Source organism: Urtica dioica, chromosome 11 (assembly GCF_054948205.1).
Source record: "Urtica dioica subsp. dioica isolate 48M chromosome 11, U.dioica_male_clone48M_v1_H2, whole genome shotgun sequence".
Lineage (NCBI taxonomy): Eukaryota > Viridiplantae > Streptophyta > Magnoliopsida > Rosales > Urticaceae > Urtica > Urtica dioica.
Window position 1 is genome coordinate 15463922 of NC_142766.1, and position 12637 is coordinate 15476558.

Genomic DNA, 12637 nt, shown 5'->3' on the forward strand with positions numbered 1-12637 from the left:
TTAAAAAATATATTTATTGTGAACATATTTTTTATTTGAGACATTGTTAATATCTTTTTATTATGTGACCAAGTTATTGTTGATATTTTAACCATTATAGATTAACTTATTATAACAGCGCTTAATATTTTTTGAAATTAATAATATCTCAAATTTTTATTTAACATCATAATTAAAACATTGTTTTTTGTTTCTCCTAGTAAATTTTGATACATAGAAATATTATTAGTATTTTTAGAGTAATTTTAATATTAATGTGTAAACATTACACTTTCACATAATTAATTTTGATCTTAATATGTAAATTGTATAGAAAAATAAATAAATTACATCACCAAACATTATATATATATATATATATATATATATATATATTAAATTATATGCACGTATAGAATTTTATATTTTACATACTCTAATAACTCTAATAGTTAAGTTTTATATGTACGTACGCATAATACATTTTTAACAGTTAGTTTATATGCATACAATATATATATATATATATATATATATATATTATAAACTAATATGTAATATAACCGGTACATATAAATTAACATATTTAATAATAATATATATACACAACGGCAGAGTCATCAGAGCGAGAAGAGGATAATATACGTGGAGATAAGTATAAAATATGATACATATTTAGTGGTCCCATATAATATATTCATGGAAAAGACAAAATAACCCTTTTTAAAAAGAGAGATAAAAAAGTAAAGGGCAAAAAAAGGCAAAATTGTACTCCCGCTTTAAAAATAATTGTGTATATATATAAAGAGAGAGAGAGAGAGTTGCGTTGATTGGCTACCAAACTTGCTACAAGTGATAATGTACCAAGCTATATATAAAGAGGGTCTTATTATATTTATATGATAGGGTCATTTACTTAAATATTTCGTACGTAGCCAGTGAAATATAAATGGCGATCCAAAACCAAAACACGACAAATCACACAGCACTCTGGCGAGGAATATTATTCGAGTCAACCGTCAACAAAGGCAAGAGAGTTCGACGACAGACGAAGTTCGCCGGTCAATTTGATCAAAAACTATGGAAGCGTTATTGGTTCCGGTGATCGAGAAACTGGCAGATTTATTGATCGAAGAAGTAAAATCGCTGAAAGGAGTCCATGGAGAGGTCGAGAGCCTAAAGGGGGAGCTGGAGATAATCCAGCCTCTGCTGAGAGACGCTGGAGCCAAGTCGGAGAATGGAGAGGCGAGCGACGCCGTGAAAGCGTGGGTGAACCAGATCCGCGTCGAAGCCGATCGCATAGAAGACCTCGTCGACAACTATCGTTACCATCTCACTGAACTCCACTATCAGAAAGGGCTCATTGGCTGTGTCCGTAGGGTCAAATCTCTGAAGCACCGTCGCAAGCTTGCGTCGGAGATTGAGGCCATAAAGAGGTCGTTGCTTGACATCAAAGGCCGGGGTGTGGGATACGGCTTGAGACCGTTGGATCGGGCCGGGCCGAGTCGGGGATGGGCCGGCGAAGACCGCGTTGACCCTCGGTTGGAATCGCTCTTCTTAGAGGAAGAGGAAGTTGTCGGAGTCGAGTCTGTGAGAGGCGAGGTCATCGAAAAGCTGGTGGAAGGTCCGTCGGAGTTTGTGGTGATTTCGTTGGTGGGCCAAGGTGGGGTCGGGAAGACCACACTCGCCAAGAATGTATTCGACAATAAAGCCGTGATGCGACACTTCGAATCTGCTCGCGCGTGGGTCACAGTTTCCCAGCCGTACGACCCGAAGAAGATTCTGGAAACGCTGGCGGAGAAGCTAAAGGTGGGACCACGCGGAGCCAGCACTGTGGAAGACCTGATCGGATGTTTGAGGAGCCATCTGCAAACAAAGAGGTACCTCGTTGTTCTCGATGATGTGTGGGAAGAGAGCTTTTGGGACGACATAAAGCTTGCTCTGCCTTGCAAGAACAACAATGGGAGCAGAATCATGATCACGACCCGGAACAGTTCGATCGCGGATCGCTGTAAATACTCGCCTCGAGATCTCGTTCAACACATCAGACCCTGGCCTCAAATGCCGGCTTTCGAGCTGTTCTGCAGAACGGCCTTTCGGACTGAGTGTCAAGGCGTTTGCCCCAAAGAGCTGTTGGAATCTTCCAGGGAGATCGTTGGTAAATGCCAAGGTCTGCCACTTGTTATCGCAGCCATTGCTGGGTTATTGGCAACAAAAGAGAAGACAGTCTCTGAATGGCAAAGAGTTCTTTGTGATCTTAATTCCAAGATCAGAATGAGCTCCGAGCTGACCCGAGTTCACAAAATTCTTTCCCTCAGCTATGATGATCTGCCTCACTCCCTGAGACCATGTTTCATGTACATTTGTCTATTTCCGGAGGATTATTCAATTGCCGATGAACGACTGTACCGGTTATGGATCGCAGAAGGTTTTGTGAAGGCCGAAGGAGACAACACCTCGGAAGAGGTCGCCGAAGAATACATGGCCGAGCTCGTCAGAAGAAACTTAGTCTCACTCGACGGATCCAAATCGATCGGAGAAGGTTATTTCTTTTCTGTCCATGATTTGATGCGCGATGTGATCCTATCAAGGGCCGAAGATGTGAAGTTTTGTCAAATCTGGGATGCAAAAGCGTCGAAATTCAGAGGCAACGGTCGACGTGTGGTGATCTCCGGCGACGCTAAGAAAGCCTTAGAAAACGTAGAAACCTCTAGGGCTCGAACTCTTTTACTCTCCAACACCCCCGACGATCAACTGACCGAATCTTTCTTGGCATCTTTGTTTGAAAAATTCAAGCTTCTCAACGTGTTGGATTTTGAAAGATCACGTATCGAAACACTACCAAAAGAGCTTGGAAAATTGCTTTTCTTGATGTACTTAGGCTTGAGGAAGACGAATCTCAAGTCGCTGCCCAAATCCATCACCAAGCTGCAATATCTCTATTCGTTGGACATCAGAGACACATTGATAACAGAGCTTCCAAAAGATATCAACGAGCTCAGAAATCTCCAACACATATTGGCGTACAGTTACAACCGAAACTGCAAAACAAGCTTCGATTACGCAACCGGAGTGAGGCTACGAAAAGGCTTTGGAGGTAACCTCGAGGGCCTTCAAACACTCTCGGCTGTGGATGCCCGTTCCGGGGGAGTCGCTTTGCTGAGAGAGTTGGAGAAGCTGGAGAGGCTGAGGTGGCTCGACTTCGTGGGGTTGACCGCGGACCTGAGCTGCGCTCTCTGCGCCGTCATCGGGAAACTGAACCGCCTCCAACGGTTGAGTTTAATTGCAGCCAACAAGGCGGAACTCTTATCTCTGCAACACGTGTCATCCCCGCCTCTTGGGCTCCTCGACCTCATGATGAACGGCCAGCTTGAGAGGCTTCCGGCCTGGATCTCTGAGCTCAAGAGGCTCCGCGGACTAGCATTGGGATCATCGAGGCTGACTGGCGAGGCGATCGAGGTGTTGATGGGATTGCCTAACTTGGAGAGACTTGAGCTGTCAGATGATGCATACGAGGGAGAGGAGTTGTGTTTCGAGGATGGCGGGTTTCGAAGATTAAAGAAACTGATATTGCTCAACTTGGGGAACCTGAGGGCGGTGAAGATTGAGAAAGGAGCTTTGGTCGTCCTCGAACAGCTTGAGATACGCGCATGCCCGGAGGTTCAAGAGGTCCCTTCTGTCCAACACCTGAAAAACCTCAACTATGCATGGGTAAACGAAAATTATATCTTCTGGTTATGATCTCCAATTATTTATTTGCTCATTTGCCAGCGGCAAACTTGTGGTGGATTAGTCTCTTTTACTTAAAGATTGTTGTACTCGTGTATTGTTACTTGGATTTTGAATAACTGTGAACTTCATCAATAATAATAGTGATGCATATAAAATGTTGATCTTGTCTTCATGTAATTTAACAGCGTTATGGTAATCGTGCAGTTCGGTAACTAGTATTGAGATTCATAGCTTTGCTTTGTATTTGTTAGTCAGCTTTAGTCAGCGTGGTCGTTATGGTCAGCGTTGATATTCAGCGTTTTAACTTTTCATTTGTTGTTTTACGCTTTTACCCTTACTTGTTCTATGTAAGTGATGGGTTTTATTGTCTTTTCGGTATGCTAGTTACCGTTAGACTTTATATAGCCTTGTATTCCTTTCTTTCAAATTAATGAAAACATTTTCGAGGTTTTTTCTTTTTTCTTCGACTCTTCTCTCTGAAGTTCGATCTCCAAACCCTAAATCTCCGATTCAGATCTTGAAATGGTATCAGAGCGACTTTCGCTTCTCTGAGACTGATCGGAAATCCTGTACATCATCTTCCTCTCTCCTTGATTTCTTTCTTGTTCTGCGACAATGTCGACTGAAGAATCAATGACCGAAGAGATGTCGGCGATTAGAAATGCTGTGAAGAAAACTTCGAGCGATGAGATCATTGATCCCTATTTCCTGCATCATTCAGATTCCTCGGGGATGATCTTGGTTACTCAACCAATGAATGGTGAGAATTACCATTCTTGGAGTCGATCGATGAGAATGGCGCTCTCTATCAAGAACAAACTCGGATTCATCGATGGATCGATAGACAAGTCAGATGGATCGAATTTTGGTCTTCTCAATGCCTGGCAAAGGAACAATAACATCGTCATATCTTGGATTCTCAATTGCTGCACCAAAGAAATCGCATCGAGCATCGTCATCAGCGATTCAGCAACTGATGTGTGGAAGGATCTTCAAGAGAGGTATGAGCAGAGCAATGGCCCTAGGATCTTTGAGATTCGGCAAGAAATCATGAACCTCGTCCAAGATCAGAGTTCTGTTGGCGTATACTATACGAAACTCAAGACTCTTTGGGAGGAACTGAGTGTCTACAAGCCGCCATGTGTCTGTTCGTGTGGAGGATCGAAGGATCTACTCAATTTCATGCAAAATGAGTATGTGATGAAATTTCTGATGGGATTGAACGACTCTTTCAACACTGTCCGAGGCCAGATCCTTCTTCTTGATCCTTTACCGCCAATCAATAAGGTCTTTTCCATGGTGTGCCAAGATGAGAAGCAGAGGTCAGTGAGCCACAACAATCTGACTCACCAAGACCAATCCAATTCTGTGGCGATGGCTCTCAATGATCAGAAGAAACCTAACAACAAGAAGGAGCGGCTCTTTTGTACGCACTGCAAGATGACCAACCACACTGCAGATAAGTGTTTCAAGCTCCATGGATATCCTCCGGGATACAAACCCAAGGGAAAGAACCAGATGAACGTGACTGCAAGTGGAACTGATGGAAAGCAAGAATCAGGTGGAGGCACAATGGCAAATCTGACAAATGATCAGATCCACCAAATCATCAACATGCTCTCAAATCAGATCACCACTCCAGCGCCACCAGAAGGTCACATAGACATCAACATGACGTCTTTCCATACAGGTTCTTGCTGTTTAAATAAGGGATCAGGTTGTATAGCTCTCTCTAATCTCAATTGGATAGTTGATTCAGGAGCCACACGCCATGTATGTGTGAATAGGAGTCTTTTTTCTAGTATGAAAATCTTGAAGAATTCTACTGTTACTTTGCCTAATCATACAGTGATTCCTGTACATTATTATGGTGATGTTGTAGTCAACATGAATCTGATGCTCAAAGATGTTTTGTTTATTCCTGATTTCAAGTTTAATTTGATTTCAGTACATTCTTTGACATTATATTCTACTGTGATGGTGTCCTTTACAAAAAGTGAATTCATTATACAGGATATGTTGAAGAAGAGGATGATTGGCAAGGGTGAAGAACATGAGGGGCTCTATGTGCTGAGGAATGATCAAGCTACTCATGTCAGCAATGTTACAGCTCATACTTGGCACAACAGGCTCGGCCATCTCTCATACAAGAGATTGGAATCTCTGAAACTTAAGCTTTCTTATACTCTTTCTGATAAAAATAATCCTTGTCATATATGCCCTTTAGCTAAACAACGTAGACTGCCTTTCACCTCTAACAATCATCTGTCTGACAAGAACTTTGACCTTATCCACTGTGATGTGTGGGGTCCATATTCTGTTACCTCACACTCGGGATATAGATTCTTTCTCACTCTTGTTGATGATTGTAGTAGGTTTTGTTGGGTTTACCTCATGAGAAATAAAACAGATGTTCATTACCTGATTCCTAAGTTTTGTGCTATGGTCAAAAACCAATTCTCCTGCACTATAAAACAGTTTAGATCAGATAATGCCAAGGAATTAGTTTTCGCAGATTTTTTCTCCAAGCATGGCATTCTACACCAATACTCTTGTGTAGAAACCCCTCAGCAAAATTCGGTGGTGGAGCGCAAGCATCAACATATCCTCAATGTGTCAAGAGCCCTATATTTCCAAGCTCAAATTCCTATTGAATACTGGTCAAAGTGTGTTCTGACAGCAGTATACCTCATCAACAGGACACCAACCCCTTTACTTTCCAATAAATGTCCCTTTAACATTTTATTTGGAAAAGATGTTGATTACAACTTCATGCGTGTCTTTGGTTGTCTAGTTTTTGCATCTACTTTGCAGGGACATAGAACCAAATTCATGCCAAGAGCAAGGAAGTGTGTCTTTATTGGATATCCACCTGGAATCAAAGGATACCGGTTACTTGACCTACAATCTAGAGACATATTTGTATCTCGTGATGTTATGTTTCATGAACTTGTTTTTCCTTTTCACAGTGAAAAAGTGAAAAACATGATCACTGATCCTTTTCCAAATATAGTTTTACCTATGCCTGCTGTTGTTAGGTATCCTAATGATGACCATGTGATTGTTGAGCATGGTGAAGAACAGATACCACAACCCACTACTGAAAGTACTGGTGCCTCTATTGACAACACCAACACTGAGCAAGTGGATATGAGTCAAGATACTCAATCCTGTGAACACTTAAGAAGATCAGACAGGCTAAGATTGCCACCCACTAAGCTCAAAGACTACTATTGTAGTATTGTCAAAACAATTCCAGGTGTTAAAGTTCCTTCTCCTCACCATATTTCAAGTGTGTGTAGTTATGATTCTCTATCACAAAACTTTCAGAATTATGTCCTTTCTATTTCAGATAATTATGAACCACAATATTATCACCAAGCTTGTAAGCATCAACACTGGAAACAAGCAATGTTAGAAGAGCTAAAGGCTATGGAAGACAATCATACCTGGTCTATTGTCCCACTACCACCATCAAAGAAGAGCATTGGATGCCGATGGATTTACACAAACAAATACAATTCTGATGGGACACTGTCAAGACACAAAGCCAGATTAGTGGCTAAAGGGTATAATCAAAGAGAGGGAATAGATTATATTGATACATTCTCTCCTGTAGCTAAGCTCACCACTGTCAAAGTCTTATTAGCCTTAGCTGCTTCACAAAACTGGTTCTTAGCACAGTTAGATATTAACAATGCTTTTTTGAATGGTGATTTGTTTGAGGAAGTCTATATGGACTTACCTATGGGTTATGAGAAACAAGGGGAGCAACGACATGGTGATGGGAAGCTTGTGTGCAAACTGCACAAATCGATATACGGCTTGAAACAAGCGTCTCGGCAGTGGAACATCACCTTCACAAACGCCATATGTGGCTCTGGGTTTACATAATCTAAATCTGATTATTCTTTGTTTACACGTGGTTCTGCAAATGATTTTGTCCTTATATTACTTTATGTAGATGACATAATTGTTGCTGGACCAAATCAAAAGGTCATTGACTCAGTAAAGACCTATCTTCAATCCAAGTTTAAACTTAAAGACTTAGGTCCTTTAAAATTTTTCCTTGGATTGGAGATAGCCAGTCCTACTGGCATAGTTGTAAACCAAAGACAATATGCTTTACAAATTCTAGAAGACTATGGCTGTCTAGATTCAAAACCGGTTCCTACACCCATGAGTCCAAATATTGTTTTGAATTCCAGTGATGGTGTTCCTTTGGAAGATATAACTCATTATAGAAGCTTGATTGGTCGATTGTTATATTTGACCATCACTCGTCCAGATATTTCGTTTACAGTAAATTCTCTGAGTCAATTTTTACAAGCACCTCGTGACATTCATTTGCAGGTTGCACACAGGCTCTTGAGATACATTAAAAGCTCTCCTAGCCAAGGGTTATTCTTCTCTTCTTCTTCATCTACACAGTTGAAGGGCTTCACTGACGCTGATTGGGGAACGTGCACAGACACAAGACGATCCATAACAGGTTTCTGCGTGTTCGTTGGAGATAGCCTGGTGGCATGGAAGTCCAAGAAGCAGAGCACGGTGTCAAGATCATCTGCAGAAGCCGAGTACAGGGCATTAGCGTTTGCCACTAGTGAGATGCTTTGGTTGCAGCAACTGTTACGAGATCTCCATGTTACACCAGGAGGTCCTGCAGTTTTGTTCTGTGATAACCAAGTAGCCGTATACATTGCCACTAATCCCGTGTTCCATGAACGCACCAAGCATATAGAGATTGATCTCTATTTCGTGCGTGATCATGTGCAACGTGGAGAAGTGAAGTTGTTACCTATTCGATCTCAGCATCAACTTGCAGACGCATCTACGAAGCCGCTCTCAGCCCCAGCTTTGCGTTCAATTATGTCCAAGCTTGCACTCAAAGACATTTTTCGTCCAGCTTGAGGGGGAGTATTGAGATTCAGAGCTTTGCTTTGTATTTGTTAGTCAGCTTTAGTCAGCGTGGTCGTTATGGTCAGCGTTGATATTCAGCGTTTTAACTTTTCCTTTGTTGTTTTACGCTTTTACCCTTACTTGTTCTATGTAAGTGATGGGTTTTATTGTCTTTTCGGTATGCTAGTTACCGTTAGGCTTTATATAGCCTTGTATTCCTTTCTTTCAAATTAATGAAAACATTTTCGAGGTTTTTTCTTTTTTCTTCGACTCTTCTCTCTGAAGTTCGATCTCCAAACCCTAAATCTCCGATTCAGATCTTGAAAACTAGTGCTAAAATTCCATTTGTATATCTTTCGCGTGTATATTTTTGCGTTCAAACTCGTATTCTCATTTCGGGTCGAGTGTCTTTATCACTGGAAAATTCTGAACATAAGAATCGGAATCAATCATACAATTCACTTTATTATCAGACCAAATAAGAACAGAATTCCATTCTGATTTGAGAATTGAATGGAACAAAATGCTCTACCCTAGCTTGGGTTTTAATCTGCTGCATTGAGAAATAGATTTTCCACTGGGAACTCTTTTGCCATGCACATCCCTATTGTGTACCAAATAGCCAAATTTTGTATTGGCAGATCTTGTTTTAATCTTATGTAAATAAGTTCGTAGGTCGGTTGTTTTTGGTACAAGACTCTTTAACAATTTGAAATATACAGATAAACCATTTTGTTTCTCTATTCGTCTGCGAAAACAATTGTATCATTTTAAGGGTTGTATCGCTACAACTTTTAGCTATGACATCAGCAAGATTGCATTATTTTTATTAGGGCTAATTATGAACTCTTTTTTTAGTGACGTGGTTGCAAAATCAATCTAATGAGTAAATTGGCATTCAAAACAATAATTTTCTAGTATTTTGGTGATATGGGAATGCTTTTTTTCCTTTGACTTGTTCTTCTCTAAACATCTCATTCTACTCTCGTGTTTGTATAATTGATCAATATTAAAGTGTTAATACTGAAGTATAATAAAATTGATTTGAACAATATATTGATGATTGAACCTTTACTCTTTATTGCTTAATGGGGGTAGCTGATACCGAAATGATCGCATACATTAGAGGCTCGGATCCATCCCATAAAGAGCGATTAGATCCCTTACATAAAGAGCGATTGATTAACATTTAAAATACGGTACATTATATATATATATATATATATAGAGCGTTATTTACATTTTTAGTTTGCCATTTAACCAATCTTTAGTAAGCTTTTGTTAAATCGCCATATTCAGAATTTTTTTTTTTTTTTATTAATGGATCTGCTTTTTTTTTTTTTTTTTTTTTTCATAGTGTTCAATAAGTAATTAAAATTCATTTACCAAGATCAGAATGAGCTCTGAGCTGACTCGAGTTCATAAATCTTCTCTCCTTCTTCTCTCTCACTCAGGTCAATAAGTATAATAAAATTGATTCGAACAATTGATGGTTGAACCTTTACTCTTTATTGCTTAATTGGGATAGCTGATACCAAAATGATCGCATACATTAGAGGCTCGGATCCATCCCATAAAAGAGCGATTAGACCCCTTACAATTAATCAAGCTCAATCAGTTTAACTTTATTAACATTTAAAATATGGTACATTATATATATATATATATATATATATATATATATATATATATATAGAGCGTTATTTACATTTTTAGTTTGTCATTTAACCAATTTTTAGTAAGTTTTTGATAAATCGCCATATTCATAATATTTTTTTTATTGCATATGAACAATATTTACAAAATGGCTATTACAAAAAATTTACAAAATATTGACTATTTAGAAATTCTTCTAGTTTTGGTGGCTTAGTTAGCTAATTATTTGTTTAAAATAAATCTCACAAGAGTATCAGGTCAAATAAAATTATTGTTGGTTCCACGTTCACTACTACTACAATTTCTCAGTTACATGGTGACGTTGTTTACAAAATTATTTACAAAATTATTGTTGTTTAAAAGACAATAAAATTAGGGTAATATAGCTAAATAGCCTCCTATAAATATACAGTTTTGGATATGGCCAACATTCTGTTAATTTCGGGTAAATGGCCAACCCAATTTATTAACACGTACAAATATACCAAAATGTCCCCATAACCGTTCCCGCCCATCGGCCTAATAAATATAGCCAAATATACGGTCAGTAATTACTAGCACAAATCAAGGGACCGTCAATTAACAATCGAAATTAAATGACCAACACCACAAAATCCTTCAAAACAACGCAGCACAGAATCTCAGAGATGAACCCTCGCCGACAAACCCACCACGAATCATTTCTTCTTCTGTCATCTTCTTTCTTCTCCGGGGAGGCAACGAGAAGAAAGAAGATGACAGAAGAAGAAACAATTCGTGTAAATGAGGAAAATATTCATTTGTCCACTCTGATGATGTCGGCCATGTTGTTCTCCGCCGTGGTCATGCTCGACGAGAGAGATGAAGAATTGGGATTAGAGGAATTCTTGGATTATCATGATCTTCTTTTTTTTTTTTTCTCTTCTTCTTCTTCTTCTTCATCGAAAATGATGGTGGTTTTGGGTGTATGAGATTTGCAGAGTTATTGTGAATTTGTTGAGATTTTGGCTCTGGTTATTTTTTTCAAAAATAATTGTTAATACGATGTTCATTAACAGCTATTTACAGTATGTGTTGATTAACAGTTATTTACAGTATATTCACCATGATGTTAATTAACAGTTATTTACAGTATACTCATCTTAAAGCATTGTAAAACAAAGATGATTTTCAGTATCTTCGTGTAAAAACAAAAAAAGTTTTACAGTATATGCGTGAAAAACAAAGCATATTTACAATATATTCGTGTATTACAAAACTGATTTACAGAATCTTCGTGTAAATACAAAGCATATTTACAGTATATTCATTGTAAATGTAAATCACATTTACAGTCTTGTAAATAAAACTGGAAAAAATTCTGTAAATATGTAAATAAAACTGGAAAAATTCTAATCTGCTAAATAACAGTATATTTCGCGATTAATGCTAAATAAAAGTATATTAGGCGGTCAAATAACAGTATATTTCGCGATTAATGTTAAAAAATAAAGATAATAACTGCTAAATATTTTGAAATAAAGTGTATATTCTAATCTGCCACCGAAATAGAAACAACTTCTCTAAAAAAAACCGCTAAGAGTAATCGAATAGATACACACGTCCAACATAACTGGAATGCAATAACTGCTTTCCAAAACAGTTTATTCCGAAAATAAAAATAAATGAGTAAAAATATTAAAACAGATATTAAAGAGCCAACACGTCCATAACACTACTTTCCATTTCGGTACATTTCAAATTAAAACTGCCTCAATTTAAAATGAAAGCGCAATTAATAAGGGCAATTCAGTAAAGAATTTCGGTTAATATTATGCCACGTAGGCGTATTGGCTATTAACAAAAAATTACCAAATGTTGGCTAAAACACAATTACCAACGTTAATGTGGCTTATATGGCCAATTTTTTGATAAAATTATTGTTGGTGACGTTGGTGGCTCATCACAATAATGATATTCTTATCACAGCTGCAAAGGGAAATAATTGGGATTGTATTTTCATCAATTCCACAAATAAGAGTCTTCACATTTTTTTTTATTTCTGCATTATACAAATCAAATTTGACTATAAAGCAACAAAAAAGACATTCCATGGATGACATGAAACACTCTGTTTTTGTTTATGCGATAGATTGTGGTGTTAGGAAGCTGTGAGTATGTTCGAATTCTTTGAAAGAATGACCTTATAATGGATTTTGTTTACATCACTAACTTCTTAGCTAAACAATTTGCAAGGCTAATCTTCTCCTTAAATGAAATAATTCAAATACCTACAATACCATTTTAAAAAAAATAAAATATATGAAATAAAAAAAATAACGAATTTAACCTAAAAAAAAATTAAAAAAACTTCTTTCATAAGCATTTCATCATCTCTAATGGGAAGTACTCA

The 12637-nt window shown here is 38.1% G+C and overlaps 1 protein-coding gene across 1 annotated transcript; it reads left to right on the forward strand.

Moving 5' to 3' along the window:
• The first annotated feature begins 1059 nt into the window (after positions 1-1059).
• LOC149381596 (disease resistance protein RPM1-like) lies at positions 1060-3720 on the forward strand. The gene has a single exon (XM_089601386.1). The coding sequence runs from the start codon at positions 1060-1062 to the stop codon at positions 3718-3720; it is 2661 nt and encodes an 886-aa protein (XP_089457512.1).
• Positions 3721-12637: the final 8917 nt, after the last annotated feature.